At 43.5% G+C, this 27,981-nt stretch overlaps 1 protein-coding gene and 1 pseudogene across 1 annotated transcript in view; one reads left to right on the top strand and one right to left on the bottom strand.

Moving 5' to 3' along the window:
* DNAH8 (dynein axonemal heavy chain 8) overlaps positions 1–27,981 on the top strand; it is a 622,089-nt gene that overhangs the window by 206,084 nt on the left and 388,024 nt on the right. The window contains exons 27-30 of the mRNA XM_040430275.1: positions 21,632–21,728; positions 21,821–21,995; positions 24,498–24,682; positions 26,327–26,453. Coding sequence (XP_040286209.1) covers positions 21,632–21,728; positions 21,821–21,995; positions 24,498–24,682; positions 26,327–26,453 — 584 coding nt within the window. The remainder of the gene's footprint in view (positions 1–21,631; positions 21,729–21,820; positions 21,996–24,497; positions 24,683–26,326; positions 26,454–27,981) is intronic.
* On the bottom strand, positions 19,803–19,956 carry LOC121000234 (annotated as a pseudogene).

The following is a 27,981-nucleotide window of genomic DNA, read 5'->3' as shown; positions in this document are numbered from 1 at the left end:
ATTTGACCAAGATATTTCTCTCACCCAGCATGGGTATATGTAAAATGACACCCCAAAACACATTCCCCAACTTCTCCTGAGTACGGCGATACCAGATGTGTGACACTTTTTTGCAGCCTAGATGCGCAAAGGTGCCCAAATTCCTTTTAGGAGGGCATTTTTAGACATTTGGATACCAGACTTCTTCTCACGCTTTGGGGCCCCTAGAATGCCAGAGCAGTATAAATACCCCACATGTGACCCCATTTTGGAAAGAAGACACCCCAAGGTATTCAATGAGGGGCATGGCGAGTTCATAGAAATTTTTTTTTTTTGGCACAAGTTAGCGGAAATTGATATTTTTAATTTTTTTCTCACAAAGTCTCCCGTTCCGCTAACTTGGGACAAAAAATTCAATCTTTCATGGACTCAATATGCCCCTCACGGAATACCTGGGGGTGTCTTCTTTCCGAAATGGGGTCACATGTGGGGTATTTATACTGCCCTGGCATTCTAGGGGCCCTAAAGCGTGAGAAGAAGTCTGGAATATAAATGTCTAAAAAATTTTACGCATTTGGATTCCGTGAGGGGTATGGTGAGTTCATGTGAGATTTTATTTTTTGACACAAGTTAGTGGAATATGAGACTTTGTAAGAAAAAAAAAAAAAAATTCTGCTAACTTGGGCCAAAAAAATATCTGAATGGAGCCTTACAGAGGGGGGGGGGGGGATCAATGACAGGGGGGTGATCAATGACAGGGGGGGTGATCAATGACAGGGGGGTTGATCAATGACAGGGGGGTTGATCAATGACAGGGGGGTGATCAGGGAGTCTATATGGGGTGATCACCACAGTCATTGATCACGCCCCTGTAAGGCTTCATTCAGACGTCCGGATGCGTTTTGCGGATCCGATCCATCTATCAGTGCATCCGTAAAAATCATGCGGACATCTGAATGGAGCTTTACAGGGGGGTAATCAATGACAGGGGGGTGATCAGGGAGTCTATATGGGGTGATCACCACAGTCATTGATCATGCCCCTGTAAGGCTTCATTCAGACGTCCGGATGCGTTTTGCGGATCGGATCCATCTATCAGTGCATCCGTAAAAATCATGCGGACATCTGAATGGAGCTTTACAGGGGGGTGATCAATGACAGGGGGGTGATCAGGGAGTCTATATGGGGTGATCACCACAGTCATTGATCATGCCCCTGTAAGGCTTCATTCAGACGTCCGGATGCGTTTTGCGGATCGGATCCATCTATCAGTGCATCCGTAAAAATCATGCGGACATCTGAATGGAGCTTTACAGGGGGGTGATCAATGACAGGGGGGTGATCAGGGAGTCTATATGGGGTGATCACCACAGTCATTGATCATGCCCCTGTAAGGCTTCATTCAGACGTCCGGATGCGTTTTGCGGATCGGATCCATCTATCAGTGCATCCGTAAAAATCATGCGGACATCTGAATGGAGCTTTACAGGGGGGTGATCAGGGAGTCTATATGGGGTGATCACCACAGTCATTGATCATGCCCCTGTAAGGCTTCATTCAGACGTCCGGATGCGTTTTGAGGATCGGATCCATCTATCAGTGCATCCGTAAAAATCATGCGGACATCTGAATGGAGCTTTACAGGGGGGTGATCAGGGAGTCTATATGGGGTGATCACCACAGTCATTGATCATGCCCCTGTAAGGCTTCATTCAGACGTCCGGATGCGTTTTGCGGATCGGATCCATCTATCAGTGCATCCGTAAAAATCATGAGGACATCTGAATGGAGCTTTACAGGGGGATGATCAGGGAGTCTATATGGGGTGATCACCACAGTCATTGATCATGCCCCTGTAAGGCTTCATTCAGACGTCCGGATGCGTTTTGAGGATCGGATCCATCTATCAGTGCATCCGTAAAAATCATGAGGACATCTGAATGGAGCTTTACAGGGGGGTGATCAGGGAGTCTATATGGGGTGATCACCACAGTCATTGATCATGCCCCTGTAAGGCTTCATTCAGACGTCCGGATGCGTTTTGAGGATCGGATCCATCTATCAGTGCATCCGTAAAAATCATGCGGACGTCTGAATGGAGCTTTACAGGGGGTTGATCAATGACAGGGGTGTAATCAATGACAGGGGGGGTGATCAGGGAGTCTATATGGGGTGATAACCACAGTCATTGATCACGCCCCTGTAAGGCTTCATTCAGACGTCCGGATGCGTTTTGCGGATCTGATCCATCTATCAGTGGATCCGTAAAAATCATGCGGACATCTGAATGGAGCTTTACAGGGGGGTAATCAATGACAGGGGGGTGATCAATGACAGGGGGGTGATCAGGGAGTCTATATGGGGTGATCAGGGGTGATCAGGGGCTAATAAGGGGTTAATAAGTGACGGGGGGGGGTGTAGTGTAGTGTAGTGGTGCTTGGTGGGACTTTACTGAGCTACCTGTGTCCTCTGGTGGTCGATCCAAACAAATGGGACCACCAGAGGACCAGGTAGCAGGTATATTAGACGCTGTTATCAAAACAGCGTCTAATATACCTGTTAGGGGTTAAAAAAAACACATCTCCAGCCTGCCAGCGAACGATCGCCGCTGGCAGGCTGGAGATCAACTCTCTTACCTTCCGTTCCTGTGAGCGCGCGCGCCTGTGTGCGCGCGTTCACAGGAAATCTCGCCCATCGCGAGATGACGCATATATGCGTGACTCTGCGCAGGGCTGCCACCTCCGGAACGCGATCCTGCGTTAGGCGGTCCGGAGGTGGTTAAGGCACCTTTTTGTGCGACCAATATATTGCTTCCTGCACGGACAGGTTAACAGATATATTATATTTTTACTGTTACATGTCAGAAAGGTTTTGATTTCATACACATATTCATTACTGGTTGAGGAAACTTTGACTGTCTTTCTTTGAAAATTTGTTATTTTGCAGTTTGAACAAGTTCTGCATCTGAAGAAGCCTTCAAAGCATAGCCATTGATTGTCCTTTTTTTTGGGGTTATTTTTAGTTGTTTTTATCGTCGGTGCAATTTTTAAACCTAAGTTGTTGGCACGAGTGTAAATTATTTTTGGTTTTGTCGGCATCAATGGTCCTATGATTTTATCTTTCTGCAGAAATGACCAGTGTTTAACAATGATGGTTTCAATCTTTTTATACTGAGTGTTAAAGGGTAAGATCACCTGTAACTCCCCACATGTCATACCATCACTATTTAATGCAACTGGTTTCTCTGTAAAAAAAATCCTGTCGGTCTAGATTTTTTACTTTATTCAAGGCTTTTTCGATGCAGTCATTAGGGTAATCTTTTTCAACGAACTGCTGCCTCAGTATTTTGGCCTCATTCTCAAATGTCTCGTTCTTCGTACAATTCCTCTTGAGGCGTCTGAATTGGCTTGTTGGTACATTCAGCAGCCACCTGGGAAGGTGGCAGCTTGAATGTAAAATAAAATTGTTCCTAGCTGTAGGTTTATAATAGGTACTGCAGCTGAGTTTGTCCCTATCAACATCAATCTTTAGATCTAGAAATTCAATGCCTGTTTTACTTAGGTTAGCTGTAAACTGAAGGTTCTGATCATTTAGATTGATGTTAGACAGGAAGGAACCCAACGCCAAGTCCGTGCCTCTCCAGATAAAAATCACGTCATCTATGTACCGCTTCCAGAGCACCAGATCCGCACCCAGTATTGGCTGAATATATTCATCCTCCCAATTCGCCATAAAAAGATTTGCGTAACTGGGTGCGAACCTGGTGCCCATCGCGGTACCAGATTCCTGTAAAAAGAATTCTGTATTAAAAGCAAAATACTTGTGCTTCAATATAAAATTCACTGCTTCTAAAATATATTCTATTTGTGCTACTTTAAAAAGACCGCTCTTGTCAAGTTGAGATCTCAATGCCGCAAGTCCCTGATCATGCCTAATAGATGTATAAAGGGATCGGACATCGAGAGTCCCCAATGTCCAATTCTCTTCTACCATTAATTCCTCCAATATTTTTACTACCTGTGTGGTATCTTTTAGGTAGAATTTTGTTTTTTTAACTACCGGTTGCAGTTGGTGATCCACATATTGGGAGAGGTTGGCCGTGAGGGAATTAATCCCCGAAATTATAGGGCGGCCAGGGGGATTTGTGAGGCTTTTGTGTATCTTCGGCAGATGATAAAATACAGGAAGTCTACACTGTGTGCTTAATATAAAATTGGCCTCACTTTCTAATAAAATATTTCCCCTTATACCTTTTTCACATAATTGCCTCAATTGCGGATAAAAATCATTAGTAGGATCGGCCCTTAATTTGGTATATACATTTGTATCCAACAGTTGTCTCTGACATTCTCTATTGTAGTCGTCAGTATTTAGGATTACTATCGCACAGCCCTTGTCGGCAGGGCGTATAGTAATCCCATCATCCTTCTGCAACTGCTTAATTGCTGCAATCTCCTGATTGGAGAGATTCGATTTTTTATTCTTTGTGCCTCCTAAAACTCTAATATCCCTTTCTACATTTTTCCTAAATGTTTCAATCTCTGGACTAATCTCATTTCTGGGATATTTAGTCGACCTCGCTTTTAATTCTGTATGAATAAAGCCAGATGTTGCCTGGGATTGTAATGTGATGGGATTCTTCATAAAATACTTTTTAAGACAGATTTTCCTTACAAATTTTTCTATGCCCACATAGGTGTCGAATTTATTTAACCGTGTGCTTGGGGCAAACTTAAGGCTCTTATTTAATAAGGATATTTGGGATGATGTTAAGTTGACTCCACTCAGATTAATGATAGGGCTTAGTGGTGATGTTGCTGAATCTAATATCTGTGTCTGTATCTTTCTCTTTGCCCTTCGTGTCTTTCTTTTGGTCTTTGATAATCTTGTGTCCAGTCTAGTGACCTGTCTGGTGTTCTGTTGTGCCTCCAATGTGAATTGTGATTCGGGGGTGTCCAATTCTGTGTGGTTTGTTTGTTCCGTAAATTGTACGTGTGTTGGGCTGGTGACTCTAAGTGATGTATTCTCTTCGGGGAGTGTTGCATACGTTGTCGTGCATTCTGAGTTCGGTAATGTGCAGGGCTTTGATCTAAAAAAGGTTCCCTGCTCAATACTTCATATTTATTTGAAGTTTTTATATTAGTGTCTACATTAGTGTCTATTTCTTCTATAGTGTTTCTGTGCGTTTCTTTGTGTTTATTTGTCCCTTTTACTTTTGAGTGTTGTACAGTGATTTCCTTTGCCTGCACTATCTCACTTATATGTTCCCTATCATTGGCTGAGTGTCGTCTGCTATGTTTTTTCATTTTTTTATCTATTATTTCTTGTTCCAATTTATCTATATTTTTACAGATCCTTTGTTGCCAATTATTAAAATCCTCATTTTTTGGTAACATTTCGACTTTATCTTTAATCCTCATAATTTTTCCAGATAATTCGTCTAAGATCTGTACACGTCTCTTAATTATTAATTCCATTAATAAAATAGACTGATTTTGAAGTAATTGGTCCCACTCCTTATTAAACTAATCTACACAGAGATCTTGTGCTGGAGTCTTTGAGAGTTGTAGTCCCTTTGGGATAATCCCATTCTTAATATACTGTGTAAGGGATTTAATCTCCCATTGTTGTTTTAATTGTTTCAACAATAGGGTTTCTAGCTCTTCAAATACTCCTGCTACAGACTCCGAATAACATGATCTGTCATCTGTCACCAATTACTTAAAAATCAGTCTATTTTATTAATGGAATTAATAATTAAGAGACGTGTACAGATCTTAGACGAATTATCTGGAAAAATTATGAGGATTAAAGATAAAGTCGAAATGTTACCAAAAAATGAGGATTTTAATAATTGGCAACAAAGGATCTGTAAAAATATAGATAAATTGGAACAAGAAATAATAGATAAAAAAATGAAAAAACATAGCAGACGACACTCAGCCAATGATAGGGAACATATAAGTGAGATAGTGCAGGCAAAGGAAATCACTGTACAACACTCAAAAGTAAAAGGGAAAAATAAACACAAAGAAACGCACAGAAACACTATAGAAGAAATAGACACTAATGTAGACACTAATATAAAAACTTCAAATAAATATGAAGTATTGAGCAGGGAACCTTTTTTAGATCAAAGCCCTGCACATTACCGAACTCAGAATGCACGACAACGTATGCAACACTCCCCGAAGAGAATACATCACTTAGAGTCACCAGCCCAACACACGTACAATTTACGGAACAAACAAACCACACAGAATTGGACACCCCCGAATCACAATTCACATTGGAGGCACAACAGAACACCAGACAGGTCACTAGACTGGACACAAGATTATCAAAGACCAAAACAGAATTAAAAGCGAGGTCGACTAAATATCCCAGAAATGAGATTAGTCCAGAGATTGAAACATTTAGGAAAAATGTAGAAAGGGATATTAGAGTTTTAGGAGGCACAAAGAATAAAAAATCGAATCTCTCCAATCAGGAGATTGCAGCAATTAAGCAGTTGCAGAAGGATGATGGGATTACTATACGCCCTGCCGACAAGGGCTGTGCGATAGTAATCCTAAATACTGACGACTACAATAGAGAATGTCAGAGACAACTGTTGGATACAAATGTATATACCAAATTAAGGGCCGATCCTACTAATGATTTTTATCCGCAATTGAGGCAATTATGTGAAAAAGGTATAAGGGGAAATATTTTATTAGAAAGTGAGGCCAATTTTATATTAAGCACACAGTGTAGACTTCCTGTATTTTATCATCTGCCGAAGATACACAAAAGCCTCACAAATCCCCCTGGCCGCCCTATAATTTCGGGGATTAATTCCCTCACGGCCAACCTCTCCCAATATGTGGATCACCAACTGCAACCGGTAGTTAAAAAAACAAAATTCTACCTAAAAGATACCACACAGGTAGTAAAAATATTGGAGGAATTAATGGTAGAAGAGAATTGGACATTGGGGACTCTCGATGTCCGATCCCTTTATACATCTATTAGGCATGATCAGGGACTTGCGGCATTGAGATCTCAACTTGACAAGAGCGGTCTTTTTAAAGTAGCACAAATAGAATATATTTTAGAAGCAGTGAATTTTATATTGAAGCACAAGTATTTTGCTTTTAATACAGAATTCTTTTTACAGGAATCTGGTACCGCGATGGGCACCAGGTTCGCACCCAGTTACGCAAATCTTTTTATGGCGAATTGGGAGGATGAATATATTCAGCCAATACTGGGTGCGGATCTGGTGCTCTGGAAGCGGTACATAGATGACGTGATTTTTATCTGGAGAGGCACGGACTTGGCGTTGGGTTCCTTCCTGTCTAACATCAATCTAAATGATCAGAACCTTCAGTTTACAGCTAACCTAAGTAAAACAGGCATTGAATTTCTAGATCTAAAGATTGATGTTGATAGGGACAAACTCAGCTGCAGTACCTATTATAAACCTACAGCTAGGAACAATTTTATTTTACATTCAAGCTGCCACCTTCCCAGGTGGCTGCTGAATGTACCAACAAGCCAATTCAGACGCCTCAAGAGGAATTGTACGAAGAACGAGACATTTGAGAATGAGGCCAAAATACTGAGGCAGCAGTTCGTTGAAAAAGATTACCCTAATGACTGCATCGAAAAAGCCTTGAATAAAGTAAAAAATCTAGACCGACAGGATTTTTTTTACAGAGAAACCAGTTGCATTAAATAGTGATGGTATGACATGTGGGGAGTTACAGGTGATCTTACCCTTTAACACTCAGTATAAAAAGATTGAAACCATCATTGTTAAACACTGGTCATTTCTGCAGAAAGATAAAATCATAGGACCATTGATGCTGACAAAACCAAAAATAATTTACACTCGTGCCAACAACTTAGGTTTAAAAATTGCACCGACGATAAAAACAACTAAAAATAACCCCAAAAAAAAGGACAATCAATGGCTATGCTTTGAAGGCTTCTTCAGATGCAGAACTTGTTCAAACTGCAAAATAACAAATTTTCAAAGAAAGACAGTCAAAGTTTCCTCAACCAGTAATGAATATGTGTATGAAATCAAAACCTTTCTGACATGTAACAGTAAAAATATAATATATCTGTTAACCTGTCCGTGCAGGAAGCAATATATTGGTCGCACAAAAAGGTGCCTTAAGACAAGGATTTCAGAACATATAGCAAATATTCGTAAAGGCTATGAAAATCATACTGTCTCAAGGCACTTTAAGCTATGTCATAATAGCGATCCAACAGGTCTCACCTATACAGCTTTAACGATGGTGACACCAGAGTGGAGGGGGGGAGATTTGATAAAAAAGATGTCAAGGGTGGAATCCAAGTTTATTTTTGACTTTGGTTCCCTAGTCCCACAAGGACTGAATGCTGATTGGGAACTTTTCGGTTTCTTGTGATTCCATGACCCTTGAACTTTTTTCTCCCCCCTTCAAAACATTGTCTATTAAGAATAAAAATAAAGAAACTGATGTGGTTGTGTTTTATATATATATATGCATTTTTATATATATATGCATTTTTATATATATATGCATATTTTTATATATTTATATATTTTTAAATATATTTTAAGTATTATATTGTAACTGAAATTATGTGGCATATGATCTACTCTGCATTTAAATAGCAGTGGAGTATAAAACGCAACTTACCTAAAAAACGCAGCGAAAATCAGAGCACAGGAATCGCATAAGGAAAAACGCATTCAATGAATATATTGGATAATTCCAGTCTTCCATGTTTTGGCACGATGAGATCCTGTCCGGATCTTGTTTTTTTCCAAGATTTTATATAAAAGGATGTGGGGAAGCACTTCAGGGTTACCACTGAGGAAGGGGTCATTCAGAGAACCCCGAAACGCGTATGGTTTAATACCCTGTACCGGCATGCTGGAAAAATAGCTCCCCTGGACTTCCAAGAATTGACTAGCTGTGACTGAGAGCGACGAACACCGGAGGAATCCTAACAAAGCCACAGACATTGCTTTCGTGAGCAGGATATACAGGTGACACCGCACCCACAGCAAATTTCTACAGATCCGGACGTAGGACAAAGACATACTGGCCAGGTAAAACTAAGCAACACAGTTGCTCAAATCGGTGGGACGCCACCGCTGTGCAATTCAATATTACCAAAACCGAAAAAGCGCTTATAAGACTTTGTTATCAACTGCGGTTTTCCTGCGTTTTCCTTGTCTTCTGAACCCAATGACTTCAGCATCTCCAAACCGCATATGTCCAATGCCGCTATTTATTAACTAGTGCATATGTCCATTGCTGCTGCTAATTTATGTACTGATGCCGCTGCTATCCAATTAATGCATTGACTTTTGGTGTATATGTATATTATTGCTGCTAATATGGTTTAAAGTGTTTTTTTAAATATTTTATAGTATTTTATTGGTGAATTTTATTGTTATATTCTATTGTGGGAATAAATACCCTTATTAATATACTCCATACTTGAGTGCCTGGTTTATCCTATATAACTCAGAATATGAATGCTGTATATATTAAACTTGAATTTAGATCTTGCAGATCTGGCAAATACTGTTTTTTGTCAAATAAGTGTGTTTTTCAAACCCCAGAAAATGATGGGTGTATTTCTAGCTTAAATTGCACACTGACTAATACAGATGTTGTAGATTGCCCAAAAAGTCTTTTTTTGCTAACAGAATATGAATGCTCTATATATTAAACTTGAATTTAACACTTGCAGATCTGGCAAATACTGTTTATTGAAAATAATAATGTGTTTTTCAAACCCCAGAAAATGATGGGTGTATTTCTACCTTAAATTGCACACTGACTAATCCAGATGTTGTAGTTTGCCCCCAAAAAATGGTGATTTGCAATGTCCCAAAAGCTCAGATGCAGTGCTGGTGCACGGAGTATGCATAAAATGGCCGCCGCCACCCACCTAACTAACAAAATTCTAAAAGTTTGTTATTTTGGTCAATGAGCTCAGGGCAGGGTAAAACGATAGTGCCCTGCACCCACACAACTATTTGTCTGTAGATTTCTGAGTTAGATTCTCTCCTATGCTCTCCCTGAAATCACAAGTCCAGCAGCATCCTCTCCCTACACTTGTAACAGCAGAGTGACGTGCAGCGCTACGTGACCCAAGCTTATATAAAGCCTGGGTCACATGCTGCTCTGGCCAATCACAGCCATGCCATTAGTAGGCATGGCTGTGATGGCCTCTTGGGGCAAGTAGTATGACGCTTGTTGATTGGCTGCTGTGCAGCCTTTCAAAAAGCGCCAAGAAAGCGGCGAACACCGAACCCGAACTTTTACAAAAATGTTCGGGTTCAGGTCCGGGGTCCAAAAATCCTAAAGTTCGGTACGAACCCGAACTTTACCGTTCGGGTTCGCTCAACCCTAGTTCCACCCCTAGAGGGAGAACTGCTTGTATATACCAAGGGTCTGAATGGTAGACGATTGCATGCCCACGTACCTAAGACTGTGTGACACCTGAAGACTCTATAATAGTGAGGGGACACGACCACCGGCTCCCTGCACTTAATACGGACGGAGTCAGGGTCACCTAGAATCAAGCCAGCAAGGAAACACAAATAAAGAAAAAGACTTATTTTAGCAAACAGCAGCAGCAGCCTCCAACAGTGAACACCTCATGCAGAAAGTAGTATAAACCGCAAAGTAAGGCAGTATGGGAGGGAATATAAAGGGAGACAATTAGTCTAAATAAATGACACCTGGGAGAAGGAAAGGAGATGACAAAGTGAAACCAAAACAAAGAACGTCATGCAAGAGGTAGCGAAGAACGTCTGCCAGACCAGAACTGGCGGTGACAGTACCCCTCCCTCTACGGGTGGACTCCGGACACTCAGAGCCCACCTTCTCAGGATGAGACCTATGGAAAGCCCTGATGAGACGAGTGGCCTTAATGTCCGCCACTGGGACCCACATCCTCTCCTCGGGACCATAACCCTCCCAATGAACGAGGCACTGGAAAGAACCGCGGATAATGCGAGAATCCACAATCCTAGAGACCTGAAATTCAAGATTGCCATCAACAAAAATCGGAGGAGGAGGCAAAGAGGAGGGTACAGTGGGTTGGACATAAGGTTTTATTAGGGACTTGTGAAAAACATTATGGATCTTCCAAGTCTGAGGAAGATCAAGACGGAAGGCAACGGGATTGATGACGGACAAGATCTTGTAAGGCCCAATAAACCTAGGACCCAACTTCCAGGAGGGAACCTTCAGTTTGATATTCTTTGTAGACAACTACACCAGATCACCCACATTCAGGTCCGGACCAGGCACACGTCTCTTATCCGCCACACGCTTATATCTCTCACTCATCCTCTTCAGATTACCCTGAATCTTTTGCCAAATAAATGACAAAGACGAGAAAAATATCTCCTCATCAGGTAAACCCTTCTGGTTTACCTGATAAGGAGAGATTTTCCTCGTCTTCTACCCCTCTCAAGAGAATGTCCCAAACTGCGGATAAAACCCATATGCACGAAAAAATTGTGACTTATCAGAGGACTCCTGGCGACGGTTATTTAAAGCAAACTCGGCAAGGGACAAAAAAGAATACCAATCCTCCTGATTCTCCGCCACAAAACAGCGCAGATATGTCTCCAGATTCTGATTGACGCGTTCGGTCTGACCATTCGACTGCGGGTGAAAAGCAGAAGAGAACAACAACCGAATCCCCAAGCGAGAACAGAAGGCCTTCCAGAATCTGGAAACAAATTGCTTGCCCCTATCAGAAACGATGTCTGAAGGAATGCCATGCAATTTAACAATGTGATCAACAAATGTTTGCGCTAATGTCTTATCATTGGGTAACCCAGGAAAGGGAATGAAATGCGCCATTTTGCTAAATGGGTCCACTACCACCAGAATCACAGTCTTCCCCGAGGAACGAGGCAGGTCCGTAATGAAGTCCATAGACAGATGCGTCCAAGGACGGGAAGGAATGGGTAACGGGAGGAGGGAACCCGATAGCCGTGAATGAGGGACCTTGGCATGGGCGCAGGTCTCGCAAGCTGCCACAAAACCCTCAACCGTCTTATAAAGAGCCGGCCACCAGAATCTCCGAGCAATGAGATCCACTGTGGCTCTACTCCCCGGGTGCCCAGCAAGGACAGTATCGTGGTGCTCCTTAACCCCTTAAGGACCGGGCTCATTTTCACCTTAAGGACCAGGCCATTTTTTGCAAATCTGACCAGTGTCACTTTAAGTGCTCATAACTTTAAAACGCTTTGACTTATCCAGGCCATTCTGAGATTGTTTTTTCGTCACATATTGTACTTCATGACACTGGTAAAATGAAGTCAAAAAAATTATTTTTTTTGCACAAAAAAATACCTAATTTACCAAAAATTTGAAAAAAATTAGCAAATTTCAAAGTTTCAGTTTCTCTACTTCTGTAATACATAGTAATACCCCAAAAAATTGTGATGACTTTACATTCCCCATATGTCTACTTCATGTTTGAATTGTTTTGGGAATGATATTTTATTTTTTGGGGATGTTATAAGGCTTAGAAGTTTAGAAGCAAATCTTGAAATTTTTCAGAAATTTACAAAAACTCAATTTTTAGAGACCAGTTCAGGTCTGAAGTCACTTTGCGAGGCTTACATAATAGAAACCACCCAAAAATGACCCCATCTAAGAAACTACACCCCTCAAGGTATTCAAAACTGATTTTGCATACATTGTTAACCCTTTAGGTGTTGCACAAGAGTTATTGGCAAATGGGGAGGAAATTTGAGAATTTCATATTTTTGTCAAATTTTTCATTTTAACCCATTTTTTCCACTAACAAAGCAAGGGTTAACAGCCAAACAAGATTGTATCTTTATTGCCCTGACTCTGCCGTTTACAGAAACACCCAATATGTGACCGTAAACTACTGTACGGCCACACAGCGGGGCGTAGAGTGAAAGGTGCGCCGTTTGGTTTTTGGAAGGCTGATTTTTATGGACTGGTTTTTTGACACCATGTCCCATTTGAAGCCCCCCTGATGCACCCCTAGATTAGAAATTCCATAAAAGTGACCCCATCTAAGAAACTACACCCCTCAAGCTATTCAAAACTGATTTTACAAACTTTGTTAACCCTTTAGGTGTTGCACAAGATTGAATGGAAAATAGAGACACAATTTCAAAATTTCACATTTTTGGCAGATTTTCCATTTTAATATTATTTTTCCAGTTACAAAGCAAGGGTTAACAGCCAAACAAAACTCAATATTTATGGCCCTTATTCTGTAGTTTACAGAAACACCCCATATGTGGTCGTAAACCGCTGTACGGGCACACGGCAGGGTGCAGAAGGAAAGGAATGCCATACGGTTTTTGGAAGGCAGGTTTTGCTGGACTGTTTTTTTTGACACCATGTCCCATTTGAAGCCCCCCTGATGCACCCCTAGAGTAAAAACTCCAAAAAAGTGACTCTATTTTAGAAACTACGGGATAGGGTGGCAATTTTGTTGGTACTAGTTTAGGGTACATATGATTTTTGGTTGCTCTATATTACACTTTTTGTGCAGCAAGGTAACAAGAAATAGCTGTTTTGGCACGTTTTTTTTTTTGTTATTTACAACATTCATCTGACAGGTTAGATCATGTGGTATTTTTATAGAGCAGGTTGTCGCGGACGCGGCGATACCTAATATGTATACATTTTTTTTTATTTATGTAAGTTTTATACAATAACTTCATTTTTAAAACCAAAAAAATGTTTTAGTGTCTCCATATTCTAAGAGCCATAGTTTTTTCAGTTTTTGGGCGATTATCTTGAGTAGGGTCTCATTTTTTGCGGGATGAGATGACGGTTTGATTGGCACTATTTTGGGGTGCATATGACTTTTTGATCGCTTGCTATTACACTTTTTGTGACGTAAGATGGCAAAAAATGGCTTTTTTTACACTGTTTTTATTTTTATTTTTTTACGGTGGTCATCTGAGGGGTTAGGTCATGTGATATTTTTATAGAGCCGGTCGATACGGACGCGGCGATACCTAATATGTATACTTTTTTTATTTATGTAAGTTTTACAGAATGAGTTCATTTTTGAAAAAAAAAAAATCATGTTTTAGTGTCTCCATAGTCTAAGAGCCATAGTTTTTTCAGCTTTTGGGCGATTATCTTGAGTAGGGTCTCATTTTTTGCGGGATGAGATGACGGTTTGATTGGTACTATTTTGGCGTACATGCGACTTTTTTGATCACTTTTATTACCTTTTTTGGGAAGTAAGGTGGGCAAAATTTCAATTTTCTCATAGTTTTTATTTTTTTATTTTTATGGCGTTCACCGTGCGGGGAAAGTAACATGACCATTTTATAGATCAGGTCGTTACGGACGCGGCGATACCTAATATGTGTAGTTTATTTTATTTTTTTAATTTTTATTCAGTGATAAATGTTTTTTTTTTTTATCTTAACTTTTTTCACTTTTTTTTACATTTTTGTGACCCAGACCCACTTGGTTCTTGAAGATCCAGTGGGTCTGATGTCTGTATAATACAGTACAGAACAATATATATTGTTCTGTACTGTATTTTACTTACACTGAACAGATCTGTGCTTTTAGCACAGATCTGTTCAGCACCATGGACAGCAGGACGCCTGAGCAGGCATCCTGTTGCCATGGGAACCCTCCCCGTCTGCTCAGAACTTCGCAGACGGGGAAGGGTAAGCACAGGGCTGAGGGGGGCTGTCGGGGGGCTCTCTCCCTCTCCATCGGGGGGCTGCAAAGCCACAGCAGCCCCCCGATGGAGAGGGAGGGAGCTCCCTGACCGATGACAGTTAACTTTTTCCATACAGCGGTCCGTACGGACCGCGGTATGGAAAGGGTTAAACGGCTGACATCTTCACAGATGTCAGCCGTTTATACCAGGGTGCCAGCAATGTGCTGGCACCCTGGTACAACCACTAGAAGCCAACGATCGTTCATGGGGAGGCGGGCGGGGGATCGCGATCCCGCCTGCCGCACCGCCCGCCTCCCGCAACGCCCCCACCGCCTGCGACACCCCCCCCGCACCACCCTCCGGCATAAAATCGTGCAGGGGGGGGTGAAAAATATTTATTTTAGCCACTCTAAAGTTTCTGATCCCCGCGGTCAGGGACCGCGGCGATCAGAAACTGCAAAAAGCGCAGCAAACCGCAGGTCTGAATTGACCTGCGGTTTGCTGCGATCGCCGATACAGGGGGGTCAAATGACCCCCCCCTGCATTGTTACGGGATGCCGGCTGAATGATTTCAGCCGAAATCCCGTTCCAATTAACCCCTGGGGCGCCGGAATACAGATTTTAAGTCAGGACGTACCGGTACGTCCTGGGTCCTTAAGGACTCGGGAAATAGGGCGTACCGGTACGTCCTAGGTCCTTAAGGGGTTAAAAACCTTGTGTCGTAAAGCGAGAGGCACAAACAACCTCCCAGGAGGACAAAGATCAGGAGCCTCTGCCTGCGCTGCCTGAACCTCTGCCTCCAAATCAGGATAAAGAGCAGACGACCACCCCTTCAGCCAAAATGGGACCCGGGTCTTAAAAGTTCCCCCCTCCCGGAAAACAACGTGACAGGGCATCCGCCTACACATTTTTAACCCCAGGGCGAACGTGACAACAAATTTAAACCTAGAAAAGAACAAAGACCATCTGGCCTGTCTCGGGTTCAGACGCTTGGCCGATTCCAAGTAGGCCAGATTCTTATGGTCGGTAAACACTGTAATAGGGTGTCTGGCTCTCTCTAACCAATTGCGCCATTCTTCAAAAGCTAATTTGATGGCCAACAACTCCCTATCTCCCACATCGTAATTTCTCTCTGCAGAGGAGAGTTTCCTTGAGAAAAAGGCACACGGTCGCCATTTGGCAGGAGAGGGACCCTGAAATAAGACCGCACTCACACCCAGCTCAGAAGCATCCACCTCAACAATAAAAGGTAGAGAGACATCAGGTTGTACTAAAATGGGAGGGGAAGCAAAACTCTCTTTGATACTAGAAAAGGCTTTAAGCGCATCTACCGACCACGAGGAAAAATCTACCCCCTTTTTAGTCATATCAGTGAGTGGCTTAACAACCGAGGAATAATTCAAAATGAACTTTCTGTAATAATTGGCAAAACCCAAAAACTGCATCAGTGCCTTCTGATTCTCAGGAAGCTCCCAATCAAGAACAGCGCGGACCTTCTCAGGGTCCATGCGAAAACCAGAAGCGGAGAGAAGAAAACCAAGAAATTGAATCTCTGGAACCGCAAACACACATTTTTCCAGTTTAGCGTACAATTTATTTTCCCGCAGAATCAGAAAGACCTGACGTAGGTGGTCCCGATGAGTCTTGAAATCAGGAGAAAAAAATCTAAATGTCATCTAGATACACCAGTACAAATTTCCCCATTAAATGATAAAAAATGCTGTTCACAAAATGTTGGAAGACGGCCGGAGCATTCATCAAACCAAAGGGCATAACCAAATTCTCGAAATGACCCTCAGGGGTATTGAAGGCCGTCTTCCATTCGTCCCCTTCCCTGACCCTGACTAGGTTGTATGCCTCTCTTAAATCCAACTTTGAAAAAACTTTAGCTCCAACAATCTGGTTAAACAGGTCCGGTATCAGAGGAAGCGGATATGGGTCACAAATTATGATACGGTTCAGCTCCCTGAAATCCAGATAAGGTCTTGAAGAACTATCTTTTTTCTTAACAAAAAAACAAAACAGCTGCAACAGGTGACTTCGAGGGTCGGATGTGTTCCTTTCTCAGGCTTTCAAAGATATAAGTACGCATAGCGACTCTTTCAGGTTGGGAGAGATTGTATAAACGTGATTTTGGCAGCTTGGCGCCTGGGATGAGATTAATAGTGCAGTCGTACTCCCGGTGAGGGGGCAACTCCCGGACGCCTCTCTCGGAAAACACATACAAAAATTCAGAGAGAAAAGATGGTAAAGTCTTGGTAGAAACCTCTGAAAGAGACGCCGTGAGGCAATTCTCTCTGAAAAACTCACTCCAACTATTTATTTGCCGTGCTTGCCAATCAATGGTGGGGTTATGTTTAGTGAGCCAGGGTAGCCCCAACACTAGAGGAGTAGGTAATCCGCTTAGGACGAAACGCGACATATCCTCAACATGAGCGTCAGCCACAGTCAAACGGATATTGTGAACTATGCCCTTTAACGATCTTTGAGAAAGTGGAGCGGAATAGATAGCAAAAACAGGTATATCCTTTCCCAAAGTGCATACCTGGAAACCATGCGTTATTGCAAATTGATTATCAATGAGATTGACAGCTGCTCCACTATCTACAAAAATCTCACAAACAATGTTCTTGCTGTCTAGCGCCATCCTGGCAGGTAGGAGAAAACGGGAACTACAATCAAATGGCAAACCTTCAATTTCCGCATCAACCTTGCCAAAAGTAGCAAATGGAAAGTTTTTAGAGGGTTTCTCTCTTTTTGTTTTTCTTTTATTGCCCTCAGAAACCTCCATGAATCTCATAGAAGGGCAAACATTAGCCAAATGATTTATACCTCCACAACAGAAACAAACCCTCCTCTGAGAGCTGAATCTTCTACTATCAGAGGCAAGCAAACCCAGCTGAATGGCCTCCTCCTCAGAGGGGATTGAGAGAGACTGAGACCCCTGCACACTGAATAAGACAGCCCCACTGTCCTTGGGCTGAATATGACAGGAAGGAGTAGTCTCCTCTCTCTCTCTAAGATGCCTGTCATGGCAGACTCTAACGAGGCTGGTCTCTCATGAAAAGCAAATGCATCTTTCAATCTTTCCAAAAGACCATGGCAAAATTGACTTCGGAGTGCAGCATCATTCCAACCAGTATCAGCTGCCCATCTCCGAAATTCAGAACAATATATCTCTGCGGACTGTTTACCCTGGCATAAAAGACGCAGTTTAGATTCAGCCAGAGCAATACGATCCGGGTCATCATATATCTGCCCCAGGGCTACAAAAAATTCATCCACCGATTGGAGGGGCAGTGCCCCCACTGGCAGCGAAAAGGCCCAAGACTGAGCGTTATCCCTGAGCAGCGAGATGATCATCCCCACCCTCTGCTCCTCATCACCAGAGGAATGGGGAAGTAGGCGAAAATTGAGTTTGCAAGCCTCTCTAAGGCAAACAAAATTCTCACTACCCCCGGAGAACGTATCTGAAAGCGAGACCTTAGGCTCGGAACAAACTCCATGAACGCCAGCAGAACCGGTTACCTGAAACTGAGACACAGTTTTACGGAGATCTGCTACCTCCAGCGAAAGACCTTGCATGCGGTCAATCAAGGCTGAAACCGGATCCATGCTTAAGACCGTTATGGCGGTTTATAATGTCACGGATGATGTTGCAGATAGCTGGAACTTATAAATAAACATCCGACTGGCTTGTTCCCAAACTAAGGAGCATATGGGTGAGCCCTATAAAACCCTAAGAGCTCTAGCTGACTGCTATGCCCATGCAAGTGTCTGAATTGTAGACGATTGCATGCCCACGTACCTAAGACTGTGTGACACCTGAAGACCCTATAATAGTGAGGGGACACGACCACCGGCTCCCTGCACTTAATTCGGACGGAGTCAGGGTCACCTAGAATAAAGTCAGCAAGGAAACACAAAAAAGAAAAAGACTTATCTTAGCAAACAGCTGCAGCAGCCTCCAACAGTGAACACCTCATCCAGGAAGTAGTATAAACCGCAAAGTGAGGCAGTATGGGAGGGAATATAAAAGGAGACAATTAGCTTAAATAGGTGACACCTGGCAGAAGGAAAGGGGATGACTAAGTGAAACCAAAACAAAGAACGTCATGCAAGAGGTAGAGAAGAACGTCTGCCAGACCTTCTCACAGAACTGGCGGTGACAAGTAGTCACGGAACAGGAGTAGCCATAATATGTATAGCCAGCGCAAAGACTGCCTCATAGTGGGAGGCCATACTAGCAACGATGGCCTTTAGGGCCAGAGGAGAGACTCCACCAGAAAAGAAGGTCAAACAGCTGTTTTCACCATGAATGGGTGCTAGCGCAATACTCCACCTGAAAAGAAAGAAAACGCAACCAGTGCAGATGTTTCACCTATTGAAGTAGTGTGGACGCCGAGCGTGTCAATGACAATCAAGAAAATTAGAATGCTCAGCACAGGGACTCAAGGCACCAGGAAAGACGTGTTGTGGGACAACACCCTGGGAAGACAGAGGTTGCCACGTAGGCGCCCGACACCAATCTATACAATGACTACCTGAGGAAGTAGGCACAGTATCCAGTGGTAGTGCCAAAATACCACCTATGACGGGGAATAAGTAGATTGTAGGTACCTTGACTAGCAAATACACCACCCATGGAACAGGATGCAATGCGTCAAGGAAGAAGTGAGAGTAGTTGCGGTAGTCAATGTTCATGCAATTACTCCACCTAAGAAAGGCGGATAATGCTATAGGATGGAGGTTTCCCGTGGTAGTGGAATTACTCTGTCTAAGTAAGGAGGGGAGCCCGACATGATGTACAGTGTCCACTGGTAGTGCAAGTACTACTGATTGTGCAACTACTCCGCCGATGAAAGGAGGGTAATGCTACAGGATCTACAGTATGCAGTGGTAAATGCACATATTCCTCCTAAGTAAGGAAGGGAATGTGACAGGACTTACCGAATCCAGTGGTAGTGTAACTACTCCATTTATGAAAGGTTTAATGCTACAGGGAGTGCGGTATCCAGCGGTAGTGAAAGTATTCTGGCTATGGAAAGATGATAGCACTATAGAACGTATGTAGCTAGTGGTAGGGCAAGTACTCCGCCTATGGCAGGCGGGTAGTGTTATAGGACTTAGAAAGCACGAACTCAGTCCCCCACCACCACACAGTCGAGTTTCCCGCATTTGGGGAAAACGCAGGGTCAGAACACCATGAGTGCAACAGATGAACCTCACCCTGGGAGAATCACCTTAGTGATCATGGTATCTCCCCTGCCAGATAAGTATAGGGCGGTGGGAACTAGGCCCAATAGGACCGGAAACTCCAAGGGTTAATAATAATTGTTAAATTTACATACAGCCACAGTCCTATTAACCGTTTTTTGAGTTATAAGTAATTATTTTCCCCAGCAACAGTAGTTCTGAGGAAGGAAAGGGTTAAGCAGTAGGCGGGGGGCGGAGCTGAGTGGGCAGCTGGTGGAGCTAAAGGTTTGCGCTGAGAAAATACAGTTCCCGCCCCCCAAACACTGTGGAAGACGCGGCCTACTAGGCCTCAGAGCCGCGGCCTCGCGTACAGGTGGGGCCGAGTGGAAGAACTTCCGGCTGGGACAGCAATGCAGGGAGGGAGCTGGAGTGCCAACGGGGAAAGATGAGGCCGGGAACGGGCGTACCGATGCCCAGTGGAGAAAAGTCGCGGTCGCCCACGGAGGCCAGCGGCCGCTGGAAAACACTGCAGGGCTTGGAGGAAGGTGATGGGGCCGGAGGCGGGACCGAGGGCCGGAAAATCACCAGCTACAGGAAAAGAAGGGGCTCAAGGTACTGAAGAAAAAACCCTATTTTTCTGTGTTTACTTGGATAACGCAGGAGAAGGGAACCCAGCATGAAAATATTAACCTCTAGAACCAGTCAAAGGAGGCGGGAGGGGGGGGGGGGGGGGGGCGCTCAGGCAAAGGGGGGGCCAGCAGGGGAAGGTTGGTAATATACTTACCTAGACAGTTTCTGCCCACCCTGATTCCAGCAGTGTCACCTTCCTCAGTGTGCTGCCTCTTGGGGAGGGCGGCTACACCGATAACAGGGGGACTTCCAGGAGTTGCAGTCAAGGTGACACTAGCTGGCGGGTGACAGTGGAATTGAGAACCACTGTACCTCCTTTGTCTTCCAGAGGTGGCAAACGAGCAGCGGGCTTGAGGACCCACTGGTCTCCCCCCTCAATTGTGGGAGAACAGGTGGTTAGAGCCCGCCTGTAGCCCGAATCTGAAAAAGATCTTTGGCAGACCTGCAGGAAAAACATGTCTGTCTCCTATGGACACTAAGCTAAAACTGATTAGCTCAGTGTCTGCAGGAGGGGTATAGCTGAGGGGACGAGCTAGCACTTTTTTGTTTAGTGCCGCCTCCTAGTGGCAGCAGCTATACCCATGGTCTTCTGTGTCCCCCAATGATACGAGCGAGAAATTTATACAGTAGTTGAATTTTGGAGAATTAAAAAGAAAGAAAGAAATGATAGTGAATAATATAAAATCTATTGTGTCTTTGTGTATTTATGTCATTAACACCAGGGAGTACAGCAAGGAAAGTCTGGAGAGTGTATGTAAAGCTGGTGCTGAACTTTGTGAGGAGGGGGGGGGATCCTTATGGGAGGGAAAACAATCCAGAGTGCCTTATAGGAAGAAATTGAGCAGTTCTGCAGGAGTTATCCTATGGAAAATCAGCGTATAAGAAGTAATGTCAGGCAGGTGGAGAGCCTCAGCTGCTGTTTTCTGAGTTGAGGGGATGTTGTCCATCTGAACCATATTTTAGGGAATTTATCACAAGCATTTTCTGTGATAATCAATAAAAAAAATGTTTTAACGTAGAGTGACCTTTATAGAGGTGATCCAGACCAGTATAATTAATCCACAGACACATGAAGAGCCTGTAGTTGCGCCCCTGTAATTACTAAAGCATTGTCTTACATTTGTTTTAGTGCTTTTGAATGCAGAGATTCGTTCACTCCGCCTGTAAGATGTGATGATCCCGCAGCTCTCCTGGTAGCACAAGTCCACCTTGTGATGGATAACGTCGTAAGTATTGTAGGGCAATAGAGATGGCTAGTTCGCAGTGTTCGCCCGCGAATATAGTGTCCACCTAAACCTACACTGTATTTCCTTTACAGGTAATGCTTCCAAGTCTGGATAACATACAGCAGGCCATAAATAATGTAATTCAGTTTGTACTGGAAGTTAGCCGCAGTGTCTATCAGTGGGAACAGTGGAAGCTGCCGGAAGGTGCTTCTGTACAAGATGTCACAGTTTCACGGTTGCAAAATATTGTTTCTGGGCGGAAAGAAAGTACGTAGCATCTGTGCACATTTCACTTATATTGCTTACTCTGTATATGTTCACATTTACCCTAAGATTCAGGGGCGGACACAGACAGCAGAGGGCCCCTGTGCAAAGAATGCACCTTGCCCGCCCAATATCCTCCCAAACCAAATTTTCAACCTAACCTATTCCGTCCTAACATTACTTATAGCAATACAAAACATACAGTGTAAGGCAACTTTCACACCTGCGGCACTACGCTCCGGCCACCTGATCCGGCAGAGAATGCAAGGAATTAGCCGGACACAAACTCAGGCATGCAGCGGTTTGTGTCCCGCTGATTCTCTGCATTTTTGCCAGATTGTGGCCGAATTTCTGTTAGACCCCATTATAGTTAATGGGGCCATAGGGCATTCTGTCAGCATCCAGCCGTTTCTGAACCATTCTCTGCTAGAAGAGCCTCCCAGAATCAATAACTCAGATGTCAAAGTAGCCTCTTACATCCAGTGACGATAATGTTCTAAGCTGATACCATGCCAGGGTGCCCCCCACAGTAATACTGCTCCCCAAAGTCCCACCAATAGAAATAATTATCTAGCAGACAACACATAGTAGTAATAGTGCCCCTACAGTAGTAATGTCCCCACTGTGCCCCAGAAGTAATAATGCTCCTATAGTGCTGATACTAGTATTCATGTTCCTCATAGTCCAACTGCAATAAAGCCCACCATAATGCCCCCGGTAGTAATAATTCTGTTTATAATGTATAACAGTAGAAAAATGCCTCCTTATAATGTGCACCAGTACATAGAAATGTCCTGTTGTGTAGCAGTATAGAAAATACCTCCTCTTAGTGCCCCTTGTAGAGCCAATGTCCCCATAGTGCCCTCATAATATGTGCCAATATTCCCTACAGTGTGCCCAAAAAACCCTCTTAGTTCTACCAGTTGAGCCAAGGTCCCCATAGTGCCCTATAATTTGCGCCAGTATAAAATACTCCTATATTGTGCCCCGATAGTGCGCTCCCTCTTGTCCCCATGGTGCCTGACATAATGTGCCAGTATAAAATGCCCCCATAATGTGTGCCACTATAATGGCCCTATATAATTACCCCAATAGTGCTCCTATCCCCCCATTCTCCATAGTGCCCCCCATGTGTGCCAGTATATAAGATAGGGCCCCCATAGTGCTCATCCCTCTCCATAGTGCCCCCCATGTCTGCCAGTATATAAGATAGGGCCCCATAAAATGCCCCCATAGTGCTGCTCTCCCCTCTTCTGCATAGCCTCCCATGTGTGCCAGTATACTAGATAGGGTCCCCATAGTTCTCCTCCCCCTCCATAGTTCCCCTCATGTGTGCCAGTATATAAGATAGGGCCCCCCATAGTGCTTCTCCCTTTCCATAGTGCCCCCTATGTGTGCAAGTATTTGATAGGGCCCCCCCTATAGTGCTCCTCCCTCTCCATAGTGCCCCCCATGTGTGCCAGTATATAAGATAGGGCCCCAATAGTACTTCTCCCCCTCTATAGTGCCCCCCATGTGAGCCAGTACCTAAGATAGGGCCCCCAGTATAGGCCCCCATGGGTGCCAGATAAGACCCCTAGCAAAACGTAAATAATAAAATAAACACTTGTACTTACCTCCTTGCCGCTTTGAGCGGTGCGATGCAGGCCTCTTCCAGCCTGTGTCTCGCGCTGTACGGCTCAGGCGGCGCGCTGATGTCATCACACTGCCTGGGCCAGCCTCTAATAGGCCATAAGCACTAGGCCTGCAACCTATGAGAGGACCGGGCAAGGGAGACGCCTCTTCCCTACAGTGCCGCAGCATCCATCTGTATCGCTGTCCTAAGGATGGCAATACAGATGAATATACACAATGGAAGCGCTCATCTCCCCCTGCCACCGGTAAGAAGGGGCCCCCTACCACACTGGGCCCCTGTGCAGCCGAACCGGCTGCACAGGCGGTATGTCCGCCCCTGCTAAGAACTTGTCCCTAGTATCTTCTGAACATAGGTAGGTGCTGCAGTCTCATAGAGCTGAATGGAGTGGCAGTGCACATGCATGACTGATGCTCCTTTCTTTCTGAGGACTCCAGCACCTCATTCTTCTCATCAGTGGGGGTTCTAGCAGTCAGACCTTCATGGATCAGATACATATGATGGGACAACCCCTTTAAAGGTAATCTGTCACCAGCGACCTCCCTATTCAGCTGTTTGCCTAGACACATAGCAGTGGTTCACCTGATTTAAACACTATTTCTTTGGTTGATAGAAAGCTCTGTTCCCAAGTTATGATACTTTTTCTTATAATGCAGATTAGGCCTTTGGTGCAATGAGGGTATTACCATTGCTTTTGTTGCTCCCAAGCTGCACTCCTTTCTGTGGCCATCCACTCACTTTCTGCTTTGCCACTAGCTGGCCCTGTCAGTCAGAGCAGAGAGGGAGGGGCTGGTCACAGAAAATAGCGGAGCTTTGGTGCAACAAGAGCAATGGTGACGCCCTCACTGCACCAAACCCTTTTTTTTTTTCAGAAGTGAAACAGGACAATCCAACGACGAACTTCTATTCTTGTGTTTCTGAGAGTATGACCATTTATAACCTGGTTCTACTACTGTCTACCTCTGTGAATTCACTCAGGGAAAGTGCTAGGGATGCACTTGGAGGCTTTGAAAAGTACAGAACTCTTTGGATGGAAAATAGAGAATCTAAAGTGAAGGTAAGTCTCCGTAATTCACATCTGTTTTATCACATAGTATAATGTCTGTATGGTGTGTTACCAGTTTAAAAAAAAGTAGAAAAGTAAAACCATGTATTCCAACTGCATACAGCAGATGAGCACCTGGGTAAGAAATGGACATTTCGGGGAATGTAATGTCAGTAGTCATTGCGGATGCTTCTTCTGTTGCCCTCTTGATGGCAAGCAACAGCAATTAAGTAGTAAGAACCCAGTGAAGGTGCAGCTGTCTAATGAATGCTACTTCTGCACAGCGGTGTCCATAAAAATCTTAGGTCTTCTCTATTCAAGTGTTTCATGCAGTTAAAGGGAACCTGTCACCGGGATTTTGTGTACAGAGCTGAGGAAATGGGTTGCTAGATGGCCGCTAGCACATCCGCAATACCCAGTCCCCATAGCTCTGTGTGCTTTTATTGTGTAAAAAAAAACGATTTGATACATATGCAAATTAACCTGAGATGAGTCCTGTCCCTGACTCATCTCACCTACAGGACTCATCTCAGGTTAATTTGCATATGTTTCAAATCTTTTTTTTTACACAATAAAAGCACACAGAGCTATGGGGACTGGGTATTGCGGATGTGCTAGCGGCCATCTAGCAACCCATGTCCTCAGCTCTATACACAAAATCCCGGTGACAGGTTCCCTTTAAATTGACGCAAGTACAAAAGTCGCAAAGCTTATGGGCATAATATGCAGAAACAGGACACCTACTACCGTAGTAACACAATAAAATGTTCTGAATTATGGTCCTGTGTTATAGTCATGTATTAATAAAACCAGTTAAATTTGGCAAAAATTAGTACACACATAACACAAGCCAGAGATGCTATAAATTCTTCTCATCGCAATTCTGAATGTACCAGATTTAGGACACCTTCACACGCGGCAGGTTTTGTTGCAGAAATTTTTGCAGCTGAAAATCAGTTCTATTCATGTGAGCTGTAATCCATGTACTTGCCGCCAAAACACATAACTAATTTTCAGTTGCGTAAATTTCTGCAACAAAATATGCCACATGTTAAAGTGCCCTTAGGGTCCATTCACACGTCCGTTGTTTCTTTCCTGATCTGTTCCGTTTTTTGCGGAACAGATCTGGACCCATTCATTTTCAATGGGTCCTGAAAAAAAAAATCAGACATTGAGCTGTCCGATTTTTTTCAGGACCCATTGAAAATGAATGGGTCCAGATCTGTTCCGCAAAAAACGGAACAGATCAGGAAAGAAACAACGGACGTGTGAATAAGGCCTTAGAGTGCTGTTCGGCAGAGCGCAATTAATTAACTAGAGTTACAGGCTGTGTTATACTTTAGAGCTGCATACATAGTTCTGTTGAAAACAGCAAGCTTGTGGATAGACATACCCACAGCAGCTGAGTGCCTATAATTTAGCAGGGTGTTTGTACAGTGAATGGTGTAACTTGCTGAAATGCGTATCACCGCCTGGATCAGGGCTAGATGTGATACAATGAGAAAGGTTAAAATAATGTATTTTGTAATTATTAAACTAGCTGCTTGTCGGTCTAACATGATACTTATAGTATGTGTAGTTGGTGGAAGTGGTATGATGATATACCGTATATTATGTATTTTTATATATTTATGGTGTAACTTTTACATTCCACAGGAATATGTAAGTGAAAAACAATCTCTTGGTGAAATCAAAGAAAGAATTTCATATTATGATTTGTTAGAACAAGATGTGAATGAAATCAACCCAGCCTTACATGTAGGATTCATTGAACTTAACACAGGTAAAATGTTGTCCAACTTTGTAGATGTCGCAAGCGCTTAAAGGGGTTATCCTGTGATTAATGTTCATTGGTCTGTGCTCAATTTATTTGAAAGGGGGGGGGGGGGGGGGGCTTGGCGTTTCTGCTGCAATTCTCTTCCTATCTCAGCTCAGAGGACATATCCTTTATTCCGATGCTTTTTTCCTGCCACAGTCCAGAGGGCATGTACTTTTTGCTTCAACTGTCTTCCTATCACAATTTGGGGAGTGTGTCCTTTCGGCTGCAGCTCTCTCCCTATCACAGCTCAGGGAGCTTGTCTTTTCAATGTTTGTTACTGAGGTGGACAGGGAAATAAAGAACAGCAGGTGGCACTATACAGATAGACTTTATTTAATAAATCAGTGGCTATACAAAATTTTCTCGCTCATGTCATTTGGGGATACAGAAGACCATGGTTATAATTGTTGCCATTAGGAGGCAACACTAAGTGAGAAAAAATGTTAGCTCCTTCTACATTCCCCTGCAGACACTGAGCTAATCGGTTTTATCTTAGTGTCCATAGGAGACAGACATGCTACTTGCAGGTCTGCTGATATATATATACATATATATATATACACTCACCTAAAGAATTATTAGTGCCCCCATACTAATACGGTGTTGGACCCCCTTTTGCCTTCAGAACTGCCTTAATTCTACGTGGCATTGATTCCACAAGGTGCTGATAGCATTCTTTAGAAATGTTGGCCCATATTGATAGGATAGCATCTTGCAGTTGATGGAGATTTGAGGGATGCACATCCAAGGCACGAAGCTCCCGTTACACCACATCCCAAAGATGCTCTATTGGGTTGAGATCTGGTGACTGTGGGGCCATTTTAGTACAGTGAACTCATTGTCATGGTCAAGAAACCAATGTGAAATGATTGGAGCTTTGTGACATGGTGCATTATCCTGCTGGAAGTAGCCATCAGAGGATGGATACATGTTCTCATTCTGTTTACGCCAAATTCGGACTCTACCATTTGAATGTCTCAACAGAAATCGAGACTCATCAGACCAGGCAACATTTTTCCAGTCTTCAACAGTCCAATTTTGGTGAGCTCGTGCAAATTGTAGCCTCTTTTTTTCTATTTGTAGTGGAGATGAGTGGTCCCCGGTGGGGTCTTCTGCTGTTGTAGCCCATCCGCCTCAAGGTTGTGCGTGTTGTGGCTTCACAAATGCTTTGCTGCATACCTCGGTTGTAACGAGTGGTTATTTCAGTCAACGTTGCTCTTCTATCAGCTTGAATCAGTCGGCCCATTCTCCTCTGACCTCTAGCATCCACAAGGCATTTTTGCCCACAGGACTGCCGCATACTGGATGTTTTTCTCTTTTCACACCATTCTTTATAAACCCTAGAAATGGTTGTGCGTGAAAATCCCAGTAACTGAGCAGATTGTGAAATACTCAGACCGGCCCGTCTGGCACCAACAACCATGCCACGCTCAAAATTGCTTAAATCACCTTTCTTTCCCATTCTGACATTCAGTTTGGTGTTCAGGAGATT

The sequence above is a fragment of the Bufo bufo genome, chromosome 4 (genome assembly GCF_905171765.1).
Source record: "Bufo bufo chromosome 4, aBufBuf1.1, whole genome shotgun sequence".
NCBI lineage: Eukaryota > Metazoa > Chordata > Amphibia > Anura > Bufonidae > Bufo > Bufo bufo.
The sequence above is the reverse complement of the archived record's forward strand: the minus strand, read 5'-3'. Positions and strand labels throughout refer to the sequence as shown.